General features: G+C 41.4%; 1 protein-coding gene across 19 annotated transcripts in view; it reads right to left on the bottom strand.

Annotated features, from left to right (window-relative positions):
* PTPRF (protein tyrosine phosphatase receptor type F) overlaps positions 1–24490 on the bottom strand; it is a 374973-nt gene that overhangs the window by 190143 nt on the left and 160340 nt on the right. For all 19 annotated transcript variants that reach the window (XM_077182405.1, XM_077182404.1, XM_077182409.1 and 16 more), the window contains exons 4-5: positions 3619–3764; positions 816–957 (exon numbers count right to left, since the gene is read on the bottom strand). In XM_077182405.1, the coding sequence (XP_077038520.1) occupies positions 816–957; positions 3619–3764 (288 nt within the window). The remainder of the gene's footprint in view (positions 1–815; positions 958–3618; positions 3765–24490) is intronic.

The following is a 24490-nucleotide window of genomic DNA, read 5'->3' as shown; positions in this document are numbered from 1 at the left end:
TAAGCCTTTTCCTGCTTGTAAGGGGTAAAAATGCAAGGGGTAAAAAATCCATTCAGCCAAATGCCCCAGATTTCTAACATCTCAGTACATTTACAAATTCCTATATATAAACAAATGATAGAACACATTTATGTCCTGGAAAAATCCCATCTTTCCTTAAAAGCAGAAAATAATTCTGACAATTTAATATTTTAAAAAATCAAGTGTTCACAAGCCTGTTTATATCTAATAAACTGCTTTCCCACAAACATTTAGCAGAAACAACATAGCAAGCAAAATAAAACCTGCTCATATAGCAGACAAGGAGGAAAATCTACTCCTTAACAGGAGAGACAGAATTAAAAGTTGTGAGTACAGTGAAGAATAAACACAACTAAATTTCACATCACATTAAAAACCTGAAGAGTAACCTGAAAATCTGTGTTCTGATTTAATCCAGAAGGTACAGCAGCATAGATTAAGTTTCTGATTGTCAGATACAATACTTAGATACCCTGAAGATGGGTATTATATGAAAGCAAATAGATGAGAAAAGTATACAAATGTCTCTGTAGATAGCCCTCCAAGTCAGAAATGACACCTCTCAATCAGACAACAAAAACACTCTAAAGACAGCTCAGAATCTGCAATCCTTCCATGATTGTCTCAAAATATGATGTTCTATTATAGGAGAAATTATAGCAGCTGCTGCAGGAAGAACACAGCTTTACCCAATCAAGCTAGAATATCACCACACCATTTAAATGCAGCACATCAGCATGTAGCTGCCAAAGCTGTCTCCTGCCACTTAAGGAAAGCAAGAACTTCGCCCTTACCTTCTAACACTGTTAACTTGGCACTGGTGTTTATCTCCCCCACACTGTTGGTGGCTGTGCACTCATAGATAGCCTCATCTCGATGGACTCGCAGGGGCTGGATCCGCAGAACTGATCCCGACCCGTCATCGAACTCGATAACCTTTGAAAAGGAAAAGAAAGCACTTCATTACTGCTGTCTTCTGCAACAAACACTGCAAGTCAAAACAACCCAGGGGTTGAAGAACAAAAACCAAAACAAGTCCTGTAAGCCCTACAATACCATGCAGTGAGTTAAGTGTTCCAAATGCAGTAGCACAAAAATTTCAGTGTCAAGAACACATTTGTCCTCTGAGAAGGCCAGAACAAATGAAGATCCAATGAGGTTCTTTATGGATCAATTAAGGTTGACAAATTATCAACCTGGTAATAAAGATGTGAATCTGATGATTTAAAACATCTGAGCCATATTTGCACTAATGATTTTACTAATCACTGGTAACAATTTAGTGCCAACTTTCACCTTGATGGAAGAGAAGAATGATATACTCCTGTGGGATTGCAGGGAAACAGTAACAAAACTTGAATAAAACCTTGAGCATCTTCAGTGTGTGCTAACTCCAGCAGTGAGGGGTTTTAATGCTCCTCAGCACTGGGTACTTTGCAACTCTGGCATAATCAACAATGATGTAATTACACTTCCTTCTTCAGCATAAGTAAATTAAGTCTTTAATAAATCATTGTCTTTCCATCCATCCTGCTAAGCTGCAAAATGCATTACTCTGACTTATACATGGAAGAAAAAGGTATTTATTAGTTTGTAGCTGGATCACTATATGCTATTTCTTAACTGCTAGGATGTGAAGGCACAGCCTCAAGCCACTATTAATGCAAAACTCACCCTTCTCCTATTACAGAGTACAGCAAAAGTTGGAAATACCACCTGATGTGCAGACAGTGACAGCATGAGGGAGAGGAAGATGCCACCCACTCCTGTCCCTTGGGAACTGAGGGGGAGATGAAGAGACTTAAAGGATCCTTCGTTCCAGACATGGATGTCAACCTAGGGCTGCTATCCCCATGCAAAACTTTCACCCTATTTTCAAGGGCCTATTTAGGAGCACTTCCCACGGTGTAAAGATCAAAAGAGAGAACAGGAAGGAGGAGAACAATGCACCACAAGAGCCTGCAGTGACAGGAGAATTAGGAAGAAATCAAAAGGTAACCAAGACCACTAAAAAATCTGTTATTCCTCATGCTGGAAGGAATAGCCCTTCCGTTTAAAGAAGAAATCCCTACTGCAGTCAGGTAAAGAATGAGAAATATGAAGATCACCACAATACACTTTAAAGAATTAATTTTTTAAAAACATTTATCTTTAAATTAAACATGAAACTGTGACAATATACTAAATCTTTACAAAGGGCAGAGCTACCGCTAAATTTTAAAACAAGACAAAGTCAGCTACAGAGATTAATTCACTTCAGTGATAAGGACTAAAAAGCTAAGAGATGAAACAGCAGAAATCTCTTTTGCCCTCACTATCCTTTGAACCAATACTGTGTGATAGGAACAGAGCTACAACTACTAAGGGCCAGACAGATGCTGAGGCCAAAATGTTGTTAACTTGCTAACAATGGATACCTCTTCTGTGTCACAACTTAGCATGTGTACAACAGATTTGGGTTTTTTCTTCATTTAAACTTACGTCCAAATTTTCCCTAATTAAAACTAATAACGAAGTAAAATTAATAGTTACTTAGGAAAAAAATAATCACTATCTCCTGACACAAGCTATTCATCCAAACTGATGTGAACAAAGGTATGAAATTGCTAATATAAATGCATATAATATGGCATGGCCCTCTGGTAAGCCACAGCAAGCACCAAATTCACTATAATGGTTGTATGGTTGTATCTACTTACAAATTAGATAGTTTCTATACAACAAACCTTTACCAGGGAAAAATAACAATGTAAAACAAGATTAAAATTGATTACTTTAATCAAGGTTTTCTGCTCACATATGAATTCATGATTAAAATTGGTGAGTTGAATCAATCCATTCTGGGCAGCAAAGTCATCTTGTGCTCCAGTCAGGAAAGCAAAAACATCAAAGACAAGGGATTAGAGGAAAGGCAGCAGAATTGCAGAAGAGTCACATTTGCAAGGGCAGTTTTAGAGAAGGGAGCCCAACACCAAAAAGGAAAGCAGAGAAAAAGGTGGAGAAAGTCAGTGAAAATGTATTTGCTATGTAAAATATAAACCAAATTTCCCCTTTTCATAGATGTTTCTGATACTTGCTCTTCTCCCTTTCTTTCTCTCCTGCTTTAGCTCACAGGGACATCAATTAACCCTTCACCGTTACCCTTCCAAGTACCTTTGGGGGAGGGATGGCAGTAACCATCACTTAAAGATTTCCAGTAGTGTTTTGGGATCTCACTTTTGAATTCAACTGGGGATTGCAGGTCAAAGAGCTGCCTTATAAATTCTGACAATGAAAAGAAAAAAATACTGCTAGATCCAGCTCTTATCTGCCATTCAATTCTCTGTAAGCCCCAGTCTCCCATGTGAAGGAGGATGTCCTGTTGGTGTGTTTCCAGCATCATGCTCAAAGGACACCACCTGCTCCACAGATTGCATTGCTGCAGGGAAGGAAACTCGCTTTACACTAAAGCTTTACACTCTGTATTGTAGTGATGAAGAGATACCCAGGTTGCAGTGATGATTATTGTGCAATTAAGACCTGTGAGGATTAGATTGATCACCAAATTTTCGGGTTTGGGCTTTTTGTTGGGTTTTTTTTTCCCCTTTTGGTAATTACCTCAAACCGCTGAGAACTGACTTTCTTCCCCTTCTTCATCCACGTGATACGAGGTTTGGGCTCTCCTGTTGCCTGACACACAAAAGAGGCCACTCCTCCAGAAATCCCAATCTGATCTTCAGGAGCCTTCATAAACGTTGGCTTGCCTGGAAAAAATAACCAAATCACCCCCATGAGGACATAACATCAGATAAAGCATGGAATGTGTCATGTTAATCTAAATTATAAGGTAACTGGTGCTCTTACTACAAATCCAGGCTGAATGGCCTCAGCCACACAAATTCAGTGCAGACTGCAACACGACAAGGACAGTTTCTGCTTGAGTACCTTTTTCTCCTGAAATGGATAAAGTCCATCTGGCTTGCCTATAAATGAGGGCAATAGAAGGCTCTCCCCTGCCCCCTGGGCATTCGTTCAGGTATATGACAATTTGGAACAATTTTACAGTTTATTTTTTAATAAATGGATTTTTGCAGATTTGTACCATGCTCATAGCACTGGCAATTACAGAACAGCTGACACACCAAACCTATGAAATGTACCATATCTTGACATTAGTTTAACTGAAAGCTGTTAACATATCCATAAAAATTAACAGACACAGTTTTAAGTATACAAACAACAACCTTTAGTTTCATTTTAAATGTGGACTGACATAAAATCCTACAGTTTAAGTATCTGGAAACCTGCAGAGGCTAGCCTATGCTTGTTAAGAAACTAATCACTAGAAATGAAAGTCAGCAAAGAAACCAAAATAGCATTCAGGCATGAAAGACTTGGCAAAAATAATAAAATAAAAAAGTATCAAATAACATTTAAATAATCAATTTAAAAACTCATGAAAATTGAGCTGTGTCTTTGAGATTTGCATAACAGATTCAGATGGATAAAACTATGCATGCAGGTTGAATGGTTGTATTATTCTTCTGTATGGGAAAATTTTGCACTATGTGATCTGAGGATCATCTTGAAACACTGCTTTGTCCTCATGAGAAGCATTTGATGATCTCATATTCCTGTAAAGCACTAAAACATTTAACTCCACAGGGAGAGTTAACAGAGTCCACCCATGATGCCATTCCACACACAGGTCACACTACGGCCATGTTTCAAATACAATTCTGATCAACCACCTCAAAGATGAACCTGACCTATAAAGAGGTCAGAGACAACTGCTGGCATGTAGAAAGGAGCCTGACTAAAAGAAGAAACCTGTTCAACCCCAAGATAACAAACCAATGACCCCAGCAGAGCTGCTGGTAGTTCCACACCTTCACATTCCAGACACATCCATCAGTGTGTCCTTGAGGGAGAGGGACATGACATCTGTCAGCCCAGGTGCTTTGACCTCTAGACAAACTGAGGGCTGAATTTCCCTGATCTAGGAGGGATACAAATTCAGTGATCCCAAAAGACAACAGCCTTTAAATGTATTTTCTAATGCATGAGATATTAAAATTCTATGGGTGCAGCTGCAGTTACAGCCAAACCAGGCAGGCGGTGGCAGTGACTGAAGAGGGCAGGGGCAAGTGCTCTGCTCCTCATCCCCCTCCCTGCTGCCTCCAGACACTGGCACCTGAATCCTACAAGGAGCCCCAGCATCATCAAAGCCTCTGTGGAACAGATTTGGGCTCCTAACCTGGCACAAAGATGCTTTTTTCTTCTTTTACAAATAGAGCATGGAGAGCAGTGGCTCAGGGCAGGATGAGGCAGAGCTCAGGACACAGCACCTTTCAGCAAATGTGGAGCACAATTTCACCCCTGGACTGCAGTCCTGGGAGACTTGGCTGAAACTGTGACACCTCCTCAACCCTAGTTCCACCTTCTGCTTTAGCCCACATTAACTGCTTCTGCTGAGCCCTGTCTTGGCAGTGTGGCATGGTGTGACAACACACACAGCCACTCAACCAAGTGAACTACTTCAACCCTCCCTGCTTTTGACAAAGTCCAGAGACCAGGTTCTGCCAGGCCAGGGAGTCTGCCAAAGGCCCAGGATGCTTCTTGCTTCTCCCACATGGCACCACTGCCTGTGAGGGGTGTTGGGGTGTGCTGCAAGATGGTCTTTGTGAGAAGAGGTCAGGGCTGCCCTGTGCTGGACACAGAGATCCCACAGCATGGCACAGCCAGGCTTGTCATGGCGGTGCCTCTGTGGTAACGGGTTAAGAAAAGGCAGAACACCTCACAGGAGTGAGGAATGAGGTAAAAAGTGAGGAACAGGCCTGTCAGCACCAAGCCAGAGGGGCATGAGGAGCTCCAGGTGCCTGAGCAGGTAGTGCCCTGCGGCCCATGGAGACACCAGGGTGAAGCAGGTGTTTCCTGGCAGCCTGCAGCTGGCTGAGGACAACCCAGTGCTTTCAGAGTGAGAGACAAGGCCAGACCAGCGGAGAGAGACCCAGGGGGGTGGCACTCAGCCACTGCAGAGGCTGCAGGACAGCAGAGCCCCCCAAACCTGCAACAGCCACTGCTCCACACGGGCTGTGCCCTGGCTGGGGAGCCACCAAGCACCCACGTGGGGACGTGCCAGCCCCAACCTGGCTGATCTGGGGGTCACAGCTGACACGCTGCAGTGCAGACCTGGACCTCTGCAGCTCACTCAGCCTGATTTCCAAAAGGTGGGTGGTGGATCCAGCATGGCCAGCACTGCCTGCACAGAAATGGATACACATGTTCTGTCCTCAACAAGCTTCTCTGAAGAAGTATCACAGACCTGGCCTCACCACAGAAATTCCTCACAAAAGTGTACTGAATTTTGCCATCCTTGGTGTGGAGTCCCCAGGACTGTGCTCAAACCCCAGAAAATGCCTTTTAAGACATGATGGCTGCTGTCTAAAGGCTTTGGCACATTGTCCTGACATGAACAGCAAGCAATTATTAAGTCTGCTTGCTTAACTGATGCTGATTCCACATATTTACTCATCTATAATCATGTCTATTTCTACTTAGTTTGTATTTACATATATCTCTGTTTATTCACCTTTCATCTATTCCAGAGAAATGTTAATTTACCATTCAGGCTGCTAGTGATGGCATTGTGATTGACTGTTTTGCTATGCAGTGTGCTGAGCTGATGCCTTGTATTGCACTTCAGCAGCTGATTTGGTTTTCTGATTTTCTGTTATTTACTCTGTGATCTTAGTAAAGTAGTGTAATTTTTTTCAAATGGCAAATACAGCAGAATCCAAAAACTTTTGTCCTTGAAGAATACAATGCAATTATATCTCTAACTTTACACTTACTCCCCAGCACATACACTGAGGACTTACTTTACTTTTGTACATTTAAAAAAGATCAATACTATTAAAACCAGAACAAAAGGAAACTGAACATTCACTTGCAGTAAAAGCTAAAAAAAACCTGCTGCCTTGATTTTACATTGTTGCAATGAACCTTTTTCCCCTGCACATTTGAGTGACACTGATTTCTGGAAACAATCTAAATCCTCCAAGACTGGTCACAGAAGTACACCTGTATATAAACCAAATTCTCAGCCTGAGAAAAGGTATTTCAACAAAGGCATTTTAAACATTTCTATGCTCTGAAATTTTGAAATGGAAGGAAAGTACTAATTAAGCAAACCTATAATCCTGAGTCCTGGCCCCAGGACAATAGAGTCAGGCATGAGTATATTTTTTATATTGACCGGTAACTGTTACAGTAAATCCCAAAATTCATCCCAGTAAGAGCTAACACAAGCACAACTGAGTATCCACTAAATTGCTGGTGTCTGTGAAAAATGCATGTTAAGTGGACTAGACAACCTCCACATCTCCCCTCTACTGGAGTTAGAGCCTAGAGGAAGCTGTCATGAGACTATCACTAGTTACCTCCAAGGGGCAACACTGGGGAGAGGGCCAGATCATGGTACAAGCTGTCTTTTTTAGCCCATTTTAAGCATTTGCACTCTTAGGGTAGTCCTAGAAACACAGTCAGAAAAAATATGGATGCGCTGAAAATACAGAATAACCTACATGTTGTCCTTTCCCTCTCCTTAAATTCAAAATGAGCAGTGTCCATAGAATATTATACATGTATGAAGTTTTAATTTAACTGTTTTTCGCTCAAACATGCTACATATAAATACAAGGAACTCAAATGTCTTTTGCAGTGAAAACCTGTCCTTTCCCTGATAACCTATGGACCAAAGCTGAAGATTTTCTGTTGAAAGTTTAAGGGGTGGGGGAAAGGAAAAAGACCTATTGTGTTTCAAAGACAAATCTCTGAACCACCAGCCTGAGAAAACCTCCTGAGAAGTCCTGGCTGACAGCAGGGAGAGGCGCCGGATGGCTGGGTGCCCATCACACCCACCTTCACTCACTCCAGCACATGGAGTAACAGCTCCAGACTGGCACAGTTTCCCTAAGTCCAAACTACTCCAGTCTTTCTCTCCCTGGCCTCTCTGCTTGGTGACAGATACCTGGAGCACTTTCAGGCCTCACACCCTGAACTAATTCTTGCTCCTCACTTCAAAACCAAGTTCCTATTACACCAGGAACAGAAGTCACTGCTCTCATTTCTATTCACTCACAAGCTTCAGGCAGGATAATGGGAAAATTTTCACCTTCTTGCCTGAAATTTTCTCTGTTTGGTCTTTGCTCAAAACGAAATTATTCTAGAAAGCTTATGGGAACAACACAGTTCTGAGGAGGAAGACTGTAAAAAATAGAGTATTTCTTTCTCTTGTAAGAAACTGACTTCTTCTTATTTGGCTGGGGGCAGAAAAATAACAACTTGCTCAGACATGCTCTCCATTGAGAAATTAAAACCAAAAAACAACATTTCAGAAGAAAAGGACTTTCCTTCCACATTTGGTAGTGTTGAAAAAGCCACTTGCCAAGCAAGCACAGATTTGTGGATAATCCTGTAAAGTGAATCCCAAAGAGGGCCTCATGGCATGCACGAGATGCTTGCAGAGATTTAGGTACACAGTGCTCTACTGAGCTATCCTGGAAAAATAGCAGAAAACTCATGCAGTGTCCTGAGCTGGGAGTGTGAAGGGTTCAAAAGAAAAGCTCCTTTGAGTTATATTCTAAAAGGTCAGCAAGAACGTGCAAAGAAAGCCAGAGACAGTCAGGTAGGCTCTAACCAATATGGCTGTTGTCTGTCCTTCCCTGCAAAACAGTGTGATGGGTTTGGGAGGGGAACCTGAAGCCCTCAAAGACAACCTCAGGTTTCCTGGAGAGCCACTGACACATTTCCTGCAGGATACTTCAGAGCCAGGCACAGCCATGAAGATGCCTCTCTCACCTGTATGTTATATATAAAATCACTGTTGCTCCCTGCTATTCTGGAAAATTTGTTGTGAAAGAATTCGTACAAATGAGAAAACCATCTCAGCACCTGTTTTAAAATCTGCCCTACCAAACATCTGTAGCAGAAGAGTAAAATTTCAGTTCCCTTTTCCAGGTTTTCTTTTCTTTAGCTGCTAAGTTCAGAGTCACTTAATCACATGTGCAGTTTTTAAGGCTGCACAGCTTCTTAGTGAACCCAAAGGACTTTCCCAGGGAGAAAAGTGTCTCTTGTCAGATTTCCTTCAAGGCTGAGGACAGAGGTGTAGCCTCCTTCTAACTTGGCAAAGTGTCTTTTACGTGAACCATGGTCTTTGAGGAGTAACGTATAATCTGCATTACCTGACTTGAATACTAGCCAGATCCTTGAAAAATAATGCTGGGTCCTGGGTAATTAGCACAGATGGTTGCATTTTGATACGCATTAAGCACACAATTGTCACATAAAATATGTTTCCTTGTAATAATATACACAAATGTTAACTTGTTTTATTTCAAAGACCCATCATTTTCTTAAAATAAATGGGAAAATTAAATGGAATATGAATGCATTTTCAGGATTTAGCACCCACATCAAATATTCCTCATTCAAAAATTTTAATTCAGGGATTGGCAACATAATGCTCCTTCTGTTCTTGTGGATTCCATTTTTCCAAAGGGTCACACAGAGGTTTGAGGAAAAATGTATTCTTGAACACGTCTACAATTAAGTGTTCTATGAACACCCACCTGCTGTGAGAGATTTTGAAGAAAAAATCTGTGTCCTCATGGTACAAGTTCTCACTACTCTAAATAGATGGGCAGCCAAAAATAAGACTTGTGTTGTAGGAGAGGGAAGCTTATATTTTTATCCGAAAGCTTTTACGACTTGAGCTAAATTAAGATTGGAAGCAGACTCCTCTGTGAACAAAAAAATTACAGTTGCAATATAAGATGAACTGGATAAGGACATACAATAGGCATAGGCAATCTTATTTAGGTGCCTGGCCTAAATGAATATTAAGAAATTACTGACACCGGAATGAACAGATCACAATGAAATCAGTTCCTGAGCCTGGAAATTGCGAAATTCAGGTTTAAATCCCTGCCTTTAACCTTCCCTGTCACATACACAAAGGCACAACTGTGCCTCACCTTCCTTTGTAAAGCTAACCTGCTGTTCTCACATGGCTGCTGTCAGGACAAATATGCAGAAAATGATGATGTGGCTCAGTTATAACACTGGGAAGGAACCAACAGTGACACAGACCTCATGTTCATGACTGACTTTGAAGTGGAAATGAAGTGGTCTAGAAGACAAAGGTGGCCCAAGCTTTTATATACAGCTATACAGTATTTCTAGGATTCCTTTATGATCCTGGGTGATTGATTTCTGTGCATGGATGGATGCCTACTGGAAAGATACTCTGGAAAAAGCTGATCAGTGATTCTTCTCCTAAGCATCCACTGCAGGGCAGGAGACAAGTCAGTGGGCTCCCCAGCTATCCTTACATTTAGCATCCTTATGCTTTCCTTGCAATATACCCACCATTATTTAAATGTAGTTCCTGCCCCTTTGTGATTAGCAGGAATACTGTTTGGCAAAATACAATTTTTCAAACTTGCACTTTTTATTCTTGGATAATTTATACGTAGGAAGAGCCTGTGTGAGCCTTGTAATAACATTTCTTTAACAACAGCTTAGTAAAGCCTCTGTGGGTCTCAGTGAGCACAATCCTAATTCATTCCTTATTTCTCCTATTTTGGTTTTATTTCACTAAGATGACAGCACTTTGTAAATGAAACTTCTGTTCTTTATTGTTTGGTGCAAAGCACTTATTAAATAAATGCAAATGTATGTGGTGGGGTGTTGCATGCTCAGATACTTGCACAATTTTCTTTTTATCCAGGATATGGATCATAACCCTTTCTCCCATTCACTTTAAAAAAAACTCTTAATAGCACCCCAATCACAGAAAATGGCACTCCGAATTCAACACATTCCTCAGATCAATCTGAATTACACGTTACCTCACGTTACCTGCATATTGCTTCTTTTTTACGATCTTATTTTGTTTTAATGCTTAAGAGATTCCCAACAGCTAGGAGAAATGATTCTGCTATTTCAATCTGATTTTAGTGGTTGAGTTTTCCAGCTTCAAGTGTGAATGTCCATGATAATCAAATCTACAAACATTATCTCAGAGCAAGTTGCATTTCTCCTTGTCGCCTTCTCCTGACTTCCATGAAGTTACTCAGATGTAACCTCTGAGTTTGTACAAAATGAAATCAAATAAAGTGAATGATTAATATCCAAAATTCCAAGAAGTAGATCTTTTAACGTGTTCAATGACCTCTGTAACTTTCAGTAAAAAAAGAAATCACATTACAAAAATAACAAAAGCAGTCATTCAGCAGAAGCTGTGCTTCTCCCTAAACACCAGCAGGAAACACACTGAACTAAGGTTCAAGGCACTCATTTCAGCAGGCAAGACCCGCTATGCTTTGTTTGTCTGGAGTAAGCTTAAGTAAAGGAGAATGCAAGGATACATGTAAAGTTAAACATATTCGTTTATCAGTATTTATAATGACTTAAGCTCAGAAATTCTGACCATTTTCAACTCCTGCTTCTTCACCATCTTGGCAAAGAGGCTCTTTGCTGAGCATAAGCCCAGTCTAAAGGCAAAGCCTTTGACAGGGCTGAGGCGTCTCTACAGACACACAGCAGGAACTCCCACACCCAGACAGGCATTTTCAAGCCCTCTTTTCCCTTTTGCCAACACAGGATTTATACTCACAAGTTTAAGTAAAAATCAAGTAAATTTTAATTTTCTTCTTGAAGAAACATCTGAAAACCTCCTGTGCCCTGTGTACTTCTAGTTCACGTCTGGACAGTTACATATACATCAACCTTCACCAACAGAAACTCAGCCTCCCCTGTTAAATGCTGATATTTGGATAAACCTGCTTATTCCACAGCAATATGGGTTAAAAGCCATTAGCTCATTCAAGTGTAAAGGCCATGATTACAGGATATTAATAAACTACAGCAACAGCCTGTCATCATAGTATTGCACTTTAGTAAATTTCTAATTCTGTCTCTTTATGAATCATGGAAATTGTTGACAAAGTTTAAATGCCTAAAATTAACTGACGATACTGAACCAGAATTGTCTCAGGCAGCCATCACAGGAGGATGCTGTGCAAGGCACATTCTGGGTGCTGATTTATTTGTGGAGTTTTATGCAGACAACTTAGACCTTAACTCAGTGGGGAGGTGGTTTTTCTCCATATCACATCTGCAGGGGGCCTACAGATTTTGCACACAGGGTGGCAAATTTTCTCCATTATTTTTCCAGGCTGTTGTAATTGCAATGTCTTTCTCAAAGTGCCTGGGTAGCTATCAGTGTGAGCTGCTTTACATCTTAGTAAGAAAATCCCTAACTCTGGCTAATCCCTGGGCTTTGACTGACTCTCATCCATGGGAAGGGGGTGGGGGGAAATAAATCAATCCCTCTACTATGACATCATTCTTACTTGCTTCCAATACCTGAAATAACACGTAACCAAAAAAAGAAAAATATTCCAAGAAGCATAAAGCAGTCCTGCCACAACTGAAGAATACTGATTAAAAACAAAGCAGAAAAGCAGCCCAGTAAAACATCCTTCTAGAACTTGAGGTTGCCTTCATTTCCATCTTCTGCCTTTACGTTTCCCTAGAGCACTCACAGCTCGTGTGTGCAGCCTTTTACATATTTTGGGGGAAAGCCAGAGCTATATATGGGTTCAGCTTTAACTTCCCAGCATTTATACCAAGCATTACACAGAGCAGAAAAACAAAGGAGAGAGAGAAGCGCTGCTCTAACTGCAGACCTTCCAGCAGCCTCACAGAATGGTTTTCTGCTTTAATTTAAAACTGAAACCTGAAGTCAAATTTCCACCTGGTAATAGCTTAAAGGCACTTCCAATTAACTTGGTAATACACACTTTCTGAGTTAATAAATTTTTCAGCCTCTGTGTTTAATACAATTAAGCATTTGGGCCATTGGCCTTAGACCTTATTCAGCCTGAGAAAGGACTGCAGGGAGACAGTCTCCAATTATCACCATTTACACAACATTCACTTAGGGGCTTTCAAATGCATACATATAGAACATTCATTTAATCATACACAAAATTCAGTACCTGAATTCAGGCTGCCTCTCTCTTGCACACAAAACATACAAGGGACAAAACCCCCATCTAAAGGGCTCTAAAATCAAGTCATCAGCACACTGCCTAATGCAGCACAGAACAGCTGTGCCTGCTCCTAGCAAGTTACTTTTCCTTCCATATCTGAATTTTGTTATTTGCAAATTTCTTCAAAACTTCAAAGTTAATAAAGCATATTGCATAGTGTAAAGAACCCGCTAAGATATGCAGAACCAGGAAACAGACAAAACCGAAATCTTGTGCTTGAAAAAACATGAAAATTAATTTTGCCAGCATGCCTACCACATTAAACATATTTTTTTTTTTTTTTTACACAAAAGGATTAAAAGGTTTTAATCCCTTTTTTTCTAAGCAGCTAGTTCTTGATTCAGGAGTTCAAAAGGCTTTGCCAAGTTCAGGTTTTTCCTCTGCTTTTAAGAATTAAAAGCGAGTGCAAACCTTATTTTGCAAACAGATACCATAGTAGAATGATTCAAACAGAACTGGGAGCCAGAGTAAATGATCTCTTCAGAATATTTGTAACTAAAGCAAAGGCATTCTGGGCTCTCAGGAAAGGACCTGCATTTCATTTTAATGCCACTGTATGTTGCTCTGTCCTCCTCCTATAGTAACGAACCAAATTCCTGCCTCATCTACTGGTAAAGATGAAGACTTTCTGCTAAATGATAGCAAGTGCATGCTGGCACTTCTGTAATACACTAATTTTATTTTTTTTCTATTTGTGTCAATTCTTTCATCATGCAGCAGCTGTAGTACAGTCTGCAGAAAACCAAGAAATATAACTTCCACATTTAAATGTTACCAGAGCACAGGTCTAGGTACCCAAGCAAAATACTCTCAAGTGGGGGAAAGAAAGAAGTAGATCACAGAATGTTCTGAGTTCAAAGGGACCCACTGGGATCATCAAGTCCAGCTCTTGAGTGAATGGCCCACATAGGTATTAAACCCACAACCCTGGTGTGATCAGCACCATGCTCTAATCAAGGAAGCTAATCTAAGGGTCTCAATCATTTTGATACAGTCTTTCCTGAAATTCCCTGTAAAACAGGTCTATTTCCCCATTAAAAGGCTTCCTCCCAAGTCAGTCTCTTTGGAAGCTTGGACAGAGGTTCAAAAATGAAGGTTTGAGCACTTCCGGGAGACATCACTGAGCATTTTTTACCCAGTAATGATGTACTTTTGCAATGAAGGCACAGAGCCTCACACAACTGAAAAGCCCTTTGAGTACAATTTCAACATCAGGGCTACCACCTCCACCTGGCAGCCAGACTGTGCTGACAAGGGGCTGCTGAGCAATTGAACCCTCCACATTGGACAGACAAGGACTACAGAGAGTGTCACAGCCATGCTGTGCATCCTGCAGGGCCAGGAAAACTCCAGAAGCCACTGTGCCCTGTCCAGGAACCATCCCTGAGCTCTCCCAAAATGACTCTATATGGAGGTGGAAAATCTCTGATTCCATATAACCAGGTGGATGTCTCTTTACCCATAGTAAAGAGAAACAGTGGCAGATGTCAGAGATTTAGAGTTTTACAGCTGCCATGACCCAGCTCTGCCCTGTGCACAGAGCAGGGCAGGTGCTTCATACCAGGAGGTGTCTGGCTCCCTCCATCACCGAGGGCTTTCTGGTTCAGAAAGGACTGAGTTCTAGAAAAACATCAAAATTAAGCACCTTCATGTTTGCTGCATTCTTGATTTAATTTTTCTAGCACCCATTCCTTACTGTGTTATGAATTTAACAGATAAAATGAAAAGCTCTCTTCACTTTAATACCTTTCCTCTGTGTAGACAACCAGCTCAGCCTCTGCTTCTAAACTGAGTTTCTTAAATCTCCAGCTACCAGACACGGTTCCAGATTTTATTTTTCTGTGGCCTTTTACTTGCACCAAACTTTTACATTATTTGACCTGATTATGCACAGAGTTGCAAGAAATGCAGGAAGCCAAAGTCCGCACGGAGAAGTTACCATTTACCACGCTGCACAAAGTTGCTGTGGCCACCAGATTTAACCCTGAAGCCTGGCAGATCACGTAATGGGACGACAAAGTGCTGAGTTAGAACTTCCAGAGCTGGCTGAGGATGTGTGTACAGGCTGGAGGGTGCACTGCAGAGGAAAGGCTGCACACAGGACATGTGGGGCTGGGGAGCCACACCAGCAGGTGCCACTGGGGAACACAATTATGCCACAGGCTCCACAGCAGTGCACAGCTCAGCAGGGACTGATCTGTCTAAAGGAGAAAAATCTACCACGTCATGAATTATCTCTTTTTCAGCACCTCTGACAATATCTGTGTCTTTGGGAAAAGGGAAAACCAGTTAACATCACCACTGCAGCAGGTATCTTGGCAAGGCAGCACACATACTCCATCAGGGAGGGGGGACATTTCAGTGTGCATTATTCTCACCAACCTCTAACACTGCCTGCTACCCAGAAACAAATCTTCCTAGTTAAAAACAGAAAAGGAGTACATGTTAAATCTCCAGCTACCGGCAGCCCGGAAAGATGTTTGCGCATCTCAGGTTTGGGGATGAACACATGGAAGGTTGCACATGCCACAAGAGTGAGAAGACAAGTATGCTGCTTACAGAGATTTGCCATATTTGTATTTGTCAGAAGTGTACTTGCCTACACCACTTAATTTCTTTCTCACTGCCAGACAAAACTATCACATGCTACAAACTTAAGGGACACACACATGGATGTCAAACCTGCAAGGTTCAGCTTGTTTTTAAGCTCTTTGTGGAGACTACAGAGGATATATTTAGAAAACAAATTTGTCTCCAAGAGTGCTGTGTCTAAGTCTCTCTCACCCATTGTTGCTTTGTTGACTGAGTCCCAAGGTTCCTGGCTTCACACTCAATTTGCTGAACTAAAATCCAGACCAGCAAAGAGGATGACAAGCTACCTCACAGCAAGTTAACTGCACCTCTCAGGCTTTGCATGCAAGAGAAAGAAGGCACTGTTTCACCTGGGGGATATGACATCCCACTATGTTTTGTGAAGGACATACACTGGGATAAAACACAAATCTCTGTGAATCTGAGGCTTGAAAGAATGTCAGCCTTTCTTAACCTACTGCAAGTCAGCATATTGCTACACCATAATGCAGTCTAGAAAGAACAGGATGAGACAAAAGAGCCTGTCCAATTATGCCTGCCTCAAGTGAATTTTATTAGTCGCTCAGGTCTATTAACAGTGAGGAGAGCATACCTTTATATAGGAAAATGGATCTTGCCTAAGAATTACCCATGCAGGAATAATCCCCTGCCTATCACCAATCGCTGATTTTCATGTTGTGTTTTAAAGTCTGACTTGAAGGTAGGTGCCTGCCAACTCTGCTTGTTGTTCTCCAAGAATAAATGTTTATCAAAGGGGGGCTCCCCATTTGCTGAGCTGGAATTAGTTACACCAACACGGTATCAAATGGGTTGTTGCCTGTCACTGTTATCAAAGAGGAATTTGAAACACAAACACTAAGCAGCAGCAACTGAGCACTGAAGCTTGTCAGAGCAAGCATGACAGGGGACAGCCAAAACGTACGGACACAGAGGGCTGGAAGAGGCTCCCAAGTCCAGTCCTGTCCCACGGCCTCCCCAGGGCTGCAGAGCACAACCTCTTCTGTAAAGGGATCATGCAGCAGCTTAAAATAGGTTTGAGCTTCAACCACTCTTCTCACTGGAAAACGGTTCCAAAATTATGGTCTTGGAAACATTGTGGGGAAACAGACTGGTTGTTAAAGTCATTTGTTGTCACTCATATTCACTTGTTTGCACACTAAACACAATCCTTCAGCTGAAAAAGGTTATGTTCCATCTCTGTGCCTTTTCTCTCCTTCCTCCAAAATGTACCTCAGATCCATTTTTACGCCCTTCTTAAAACAGTAAAATGTTTCTGTCTTACATAACCCCTGAGACTCCACAGACTAGAGATCTCATTCAAAAAAAAAAAAAGCCAAACAACAAAAACAAAAGAGAAAAAGATACTGTGTGTTGATTATTGGAGAATTCTTTGAATTTGCTTCCTACTTTCTTCTAACAGACTCCGTAACACTTTATCATCATCATCTTATTAAAAACATGCATTTGGGCATCTCAAGATCACCATTCATCATCTTACCATCACCTTTTTTTCCTCCCTCCCTCTTTTTTTTTTTAATTAACTTATGCAGCTGGATATGGCTTTTGTTAATTGTTCTGTATAACTTAAAATGAACCAAGAACCCATTCAGTCTTAATTTAATTTATAAGATCACATTTATAGTGTCCTCATGAAATACCATTTCAAGCTTCAAGAAAACTTGCAGTTCTGCTGATCATGTGCAAGAAGTATTTGTTAACAAGACTACTTAGAAACTTACCCTTGCACTTGCATATTCAACTACATGTCCAGATCTCCATTTTAACCATGGTTATGGAACAAAAAAGTTTATTCATGACTTGCTAGCAGCCTGAAAGTCATGGTTACTGTGCAAATTCAAAACTATGCTGTCAAGTCATACAGAACATGTAATTCAGCATTGTTAGAATATAATCTCAGATAATTAAATGTGAGATAAAGGTAGAAAAACAGATGAATGGTAATCTGGGAGAACAAGGCCACCAGCACAAGAGCAACTGCCCACATTCTGTGTGCTTAGAGCATAAAACCAAGGCTGACAACACGATTTGCAAAGTGCTGAAATCACCCAAACCAACAGTCATAATCCGAGATGCACGTTTCCTTTAGCCAAGCATTTTACTACTATTACTAGTGATAAAGCTGGCATATGAATTAAAGGTTTGAAAAAGGATGATGACAGTACGGAAATTAATCACACATTAACTTAAAACTTCCAACTGCCTTGGTGTTGTGAAGCCATCACACTTCCACATCCCAGAGAGAAGTGACACACCAGTCCACCACCCTAAGGAAAGACAGTCTCCTACTCCAGGCATCTTAAAATCTATTAAGTGTTTTCATTGAGTTGCACCAAATTGTATTTGGGGGGCAGTGTTTTAAATTCCAAGTATTAGAAAGCCCCACTGAAAGTACTAGAAATTCAACAATGACACTGCAGCAGACAGGGATTTATCTTTCAGACTGCTGTGATAATTATTAATGTTACAGGCACTTTTGTTTTCCTAATTTGGCGGTCCACCTATGAATAACTAAACTTCACAAAATTATATAGAGCAATATTAGTGCTGTTCTTACTATATTAACAGGCACCCATGTATGTAATTCATGCAGAGTGGCTTCTCACTATATCCACACTGCACATAATGCCATTAGGCACTGATGGGCTGGCTGGCAACCAAGCTCACCCTTCGTGGAATCCCTTCTGGATAGCAGAACAGCTGACTGGTTAGGAAACCCAGGGCAGAAGGACAGCAGTTCTTTAACACAGACCTCGGAACTTCAGAAAAACTCAGGAGGTGCTCTTCTGATTCTTATCTCCTTCTTGAATGCAGAGATGTGGTGTCTTTATTCCTTCCTGGAATAATGATTCTTAAATAGATCAGTCAGAACGCTGACTGCTAAAATTAAAACAGCTTAAATTGAATGCAGGACTGTCACACATTGTCAAGTGTGCTACAGAAAGGAAGGAGGACAGAAACAGCTTCATCGCTGCTTCACTGCTGCCCAAGTGTGAGCTTGCAGTTGCACAGGAAGGAGAAACCTGAATTTAGGACTTGACAAGCAGGATTAATGAGAAACACATTCTTTTTACGCCCCTTCTCTCTTCCAATTCTTAGCTTATCATTTTATTGAGGAATCAGATCTCAACTGTTTGGGACATCTGTTCTGTAATTCCTCTTTCAGAATTCTGCAGTTTCCTTAAAATTCAGGTTTGTTGCCATTTTGGCATGATTTAAAGAGAATGAATGTAGTTAAATGACTCAGAGTACTGCAAACCTTTTCTGTTTCATTGTGTTTTCTTTAACATTGAGAAGGCTATTTCATTTATGAAAGAAACAAGGAAAACTCTGCATAAAGAGTTTTAAAAGGGTTGTTATCTGGAGGAAGCCATAGCAAAGCAGTAGTAGTGACACACACTTCCTAGAACTTGCTTTTTTCTATCTTTCTGCTAACTTTCTAAATAAATTCATAGAAAATTATATTATTAAATCTTAGCCAGTATATCCTCAGTAAATACTAGATGCTTGCAGTTTTTTAGTATCAAGACTTTAAGAGGAGACGAGTGGTGCTGTTTCTATCTTCCAATAATTTTTGGTAATAAACAGCCAAGAAAGATCATGCAGCTGAGATACCTGTTCTCTGAAAGGGCAAGACATTCATTGCTCCAAGAGCAGCTCAGCTCTTCCCATCCACCACCAAGAATCCAGAATGTGCTCTGCTTGCCAGTAATGACACCCTGAACCCTAATGTCCCATGCTATAGGCCAGGCTGGAAAACAGAGCAAATGCTGAAATAAACTTGACTGTATTTCCTGTCACCTAAGTAAGTGACAGCTTCCTAAAATATTCTTGTCCTATTCACTTGAGAAAACTGTGTGTTTTCAGATACCTTCTGACAGGTGCACTTGAAAAGGGTGGAAAAATACGCAGCACAAATAAAAGTTGGATCGGATATAACTGTCTCCATGGAGCCTGGAACCGCTTCTGCAACAATATAGGCGAGAAATGGGAGAAAATGCAAACTATTTTCTTCTTTATGGAAAATACTCCATTCAATCATAAAACCATAGCTGGGCAGGGACCTCAAGAGGTCCCCAGTGTAAGCTCCTGCTTGAAGTGGAACTCTCCCCAGCACTAGATCACTTGAGCAGTGGTGATGTCCAGCTGAACCTCGGGAAGCTCTGAGGAATGAGAACAGACCACCTTGTTAAACAGCCTCCTCCAGTCTGCTCTGCCCTCCAAGAGGAAAAGCTTATTTCAATTATTAATAGAGAACTTCAATACAATCTCCTCTGTCTTTCCACCTCATCTCTGCTAAACTTATCTATTATGACAGCTATTGAGCAACTGGATGACTAAAGATGGCAGACACTCTGACTGCATGCATCCATCAGAGCCCACATTTAAATAAACAAACCCACTATTTTCAAACATAGCTAATCACCACATCAATAGACTTATTAATTGGATTCCTTGACATGGTTGGATGCATGTTGCAGCAGCAGGGACTGGCTTCAACAAATACTGAGCTCTACTCCATCTGTATGTCTCAAAGATAAAAGAAAAACTGGAGTGTAATCAAATGCAGTGGATTAAATAACAGAAGAAATTAAACAAAATGGACATTGAATTTGTTTCATCGTATACATTCTGTGTGCGCACACACACACCCTGCCACAGTTTTGAGCATGTCAAGAGCTTATGATTCATACAACAATTTAGTTTGGAAGGGACTTTTGGAGGTCATCCTTTCCAAACATCCACTTAAAGCAGTGCCAGCTTCAAAGCTGGGTTCAACTCCGAAGCTGGATCAGGTTTCCTGGGGCCCCATTCAGTCAAGCTTGGAGTATTTTCAACAGTGACCATTCCAAAACATCCCTGGGGCTCTGGTATGATGCTTGGCCATCTTCATGGCAAGGGAATTTTTTTAAAAATTGTTATTATAGCTTATCACTATTTCCCATGTTGGAGCTTATGTCTGTGTTGGCTCTCATCATATCACCGCAAACCTGCCAGAAGAGCCTGACTACTCCTGCTCTACACCCTCTGCTCCAGCCCCTCCCATCAGGCAGCTCATCCTAAGGCCAAACAAACCCATCTCCTCCCACCTTGCCTGGCACAGCTGGTGCTCCAGAATGCCCTCAACCAGCTCACTACCAGTGTATGGTGTGCCCAGACACCAGCCCATGATGCTGCACTCCTTTCCTCATCAGAAGGTAAAATTTTTTGCTACCTGCCTTTAGCAGGAAGGGCTACATTTAGGAGTCAGTCCAGCTCTCCAATGTTTCAAGTGTGTTCAGAATCATCTACAAGCTCTCTGCTGTAAGCATAAAGTATGACCATTGCTAATGAAAGATGACTTCTTACAATACCTTCCAGACCATATGAACAGTGCAGGATATCAACCTGCAAATTTATCTCTCTTACATAGAAATATTACTTGACTAGCAGCCACATCCCTTCCAAATAAACTTCACTTACAATTATTTCCAATGTTTTCACATCTTGCAGCCCTAGCTCAGGGAATGGCAAGCCCCTGAAGAGTGTTATTCTCAGGTACTCTGGAACAGTGTTATTCCCTGGTGCTTGTCATATTCCTCACACCTTTGGCTAGACAACACATCTTCTATTTATTTTTTAATCAGGTTTCTACTATTTATTTTCCCTGCTCTACTGGTCGTGAGACAAACAATTCCTCTGCTGTATTTACCGAAGCTCACACAGTGCATCACAAAATGTGGGGGTTACAATTGTTACAATTTCAGAATCCCTGGCGCTCTAAAGGGAAAGTGGTTCAATAGGGCTCCCACTACACAGGACTGCTACACACACTACTAACATTTAAACACTTTGAAAGACACTTCCCACTTCTGTTACAACACATCACATCTATTTACATTCAGTTATTATGTTAAGTCTATGCACCAAATGAATCCCAGTTGCAACTTCCAATAAGTAATCAAGTAACTGAGCATTTTAGAGCCACAAACAATAGATTTTGCCTTTTTTTGGGTACACTAAACCAGCCCTTTGTCACTGCAAAAAGAGAGGTTGACATCTGAGATATAAAATGCTCAAAAGAAGGCTGTATCAGTTAATCAAAAGTGAATGATGACTGCAACAAACTTTATCAGTTCTGACATGAAAAAATGAAAGCAGGAGACCACTATCCCAGACTGGCAATTCCATTAACTCCTTGCATCAGTGTATTTTTGCTTATTTTTGACTGTTGATACACTATCAAGAGCCATGTGGTGAGTAAGAGCAGCAGCATACAGAGGCCAGTGTTGCCAAGCCTCAATTTTCAGGAAACTGCTTTTATTAACTCCCCAGCCCACTGAATGTGACCATGGAAGTAGGGAAAGACCAGGTTCTGCTGCCAGCAGCAAACACAGCAGACAATCTTTTTCCTCTAACACAAGAATTACTTTAATTTTGCCCATGAGAAACTAAACTATTTAGATTCTGGCACCATCACAAGAACTAAATGCAATAGGAAATATATTGCATGTTTTTCATATAAACAGATCTTTCTTCTGGATTTCTCAAGTGCTCTTTCATTTCCCATTGTATCCAGCTCTTACAGACATTTCTAATTCCCACTCACATACAGGTTCAAGAGATAATTCATGGATACCAAGAGGTGAACTTTCAACACCATGTTTTTTATCATCAGATCTCTTAGTATCAATCAACAAAGCAGGTGAGCAATGACAAGCAGTCACTGGTTTCTCACTCTTACACACAAGGCATGTGACATTCTTGCCAATTTGACAAGTAATGGTGCTGCTGGCCTACTAACCCCAGTATGAGGGAGATTCTAGAGAAACATTTGGAAGAGGATGCACTGATGGGGGTATTCAAACAGCACCAACCAAAGCACCGTTCCATCTTTTTTTCTCCCTGCCTTTGAAGAAACTGCATTTGATGGTCAGAACTCCAAATTCCTCCCTGGAAAAGCTGAGCTATTACTACTTTTCAACTTGATAAAGCCACTTTGTTTTGCATGCAGAAGGGGAAAGTGTAACAGTCTGTGTTAGACACAGTATGGTACAACGGGATCTTTATGGAGGTTTGTGTACAAGTCAGCAGGAAATTATTAGACTGACAAGGACTCAAGTCTGAGCACTGACAAGAGAAACTGCCAATGTGTAACCACCACCTGTTCTCAGAACTCTGACTTTTTCCTGGCAGTTCTGGGATTCTCCAGTGATAACAAGAAGCAGAATTAGTCAGGTCTATCATTTGTGGAAGGGTCCTCCTTGATTAGCCATCCCTCAGGGTGTACAGACAAGGGTATTTGCTGTCCTCTCATAATGGCTAGCTCCTTGCTCTTTGGAACAGGGAAGGGGCTCTGCAAAGACAGGAGAAGTGCCCATCTGCAATCTCCAGGTAATAACCTACATGCTGGAGGAAGATGTATGTGCCTGGCTTGTCTGGATCCTAAAGACAACCTGCTTTGTGTGGTGCAAGTGAAGAGGTTATTAAATCTTTCAGGGGGAGAGAAATGTTACTGAGACTAGCAGAGCAGCTAAGGCTTAACGTCTGCAAAGCTCAGTCTGGGAGCTCAGACTGAGAACCAGCTGGCTGGAGAGGGAGCTGACGAATGTGTTCAGGCTGGGCAAATCCTTTTATTCTAGTACTTAAAACACCCAGGACATGGCATAAAAAAGGGCCTTTCTCACCTGCTGCATCCTCCTGGAGAAGGAATGATCAACTGTCAAGAAATATGCCCTCTCTAAATAAAAATATTAACAGTAGAAGCAGCCTAATAGCTTCACTGGAAAGTCTGGGAAATGAGGGAGCCTGTTCCTACCAATAGCCACAGCAATTCAACCCCTGCACTGAGGAAATATCCACCATGACAAGTGGTTCCATCTAGTTGTAAGGTCAGCCACTAGAGAAAGGCTGCCCACAGGAAGGATGTAGCTAAATACAGCAACTAACATCCATTAGCTGAAGAGCACAGAGCAGCAAGGCAGCAGACTCTGCGCTGGGAGGGATGAGGAGAGCCAGGCTGGGCCTGCAGGCCCTCCTGCAGCTCTGTGGGGAAGGGAGCAGGTGTGCAGGAACAACTCCAGACAGGTAACAGCCATGGGCTGTAATCTGCATGCACACAGAAATTAACAACAGCTCACGGTGCGCTACTGGTATAATCCTCTGAATTATTTCCTATCAAGCCAGTCATTATCTTCCTGGTTTTTCCCTGTTTCCAATGAAATTCAGTGTCTCCAACAGTATATTGCATCATACTGATTGCAAGCACACATGGTTTTCAGGAATACTAATAAGAACTGTCACAAACTCTGCATATTGCAGGGAACCTTGGCTACTCTGAGAAAGCAAATGAGCAGAACAAAAAGCACCCAACAACTCCAGCTAAGTGTGAGATAGCTCACATGAACTGTGGAAGAAACAACCAGAGGGGAGACTGTCAGGGAGAGCCTCAGCAGTCAGGAAAGGCTGGATGAGAATGGAAGAAAACAAGGTGACAACAATGATGAAGTTTATCCTGCTTACAAACTAAAGGAGGAGTAGTGGCAGCAGGGAGGGTGAGAACAGCCTTCAAGAATCTGGAAAAAAACCTGCAAGATGAAAAGGAACTTTTTTCTTTTTTTATGTTTTGCATGTCATGCAAATGGTCAACGATTCATAGTCACAAAGCTGCTGAAAGGGAGTTTAAGGTTATGATGTTTGGGATAAGCTTCTATACCATACTCCCAAGGTATAAATATACTGACAGTTAAACACTGGAACAGCTTGCTGGAGAAATGGTG

Source organism: Agelaius phoeniceus, chromosome 8 (assembly GCF_051311805.1).
Source record: "Agelaius phoeniceus isolate bAgePho1 chromosome 8, bAgePho1.hap1, whole genome shotgun sequence".
Lineage (NCBI taxonomy): Eukaryota > Metazoa > Chordata > Aves > Passeriformes > Icteridae > Agelaius > Agelaius phoeniceus.
The sequence above is the reverse complement of the archived record's forward strand: the minus strand, read 5'-3'. Positions and strand labels throughout refer to the sequence as shown.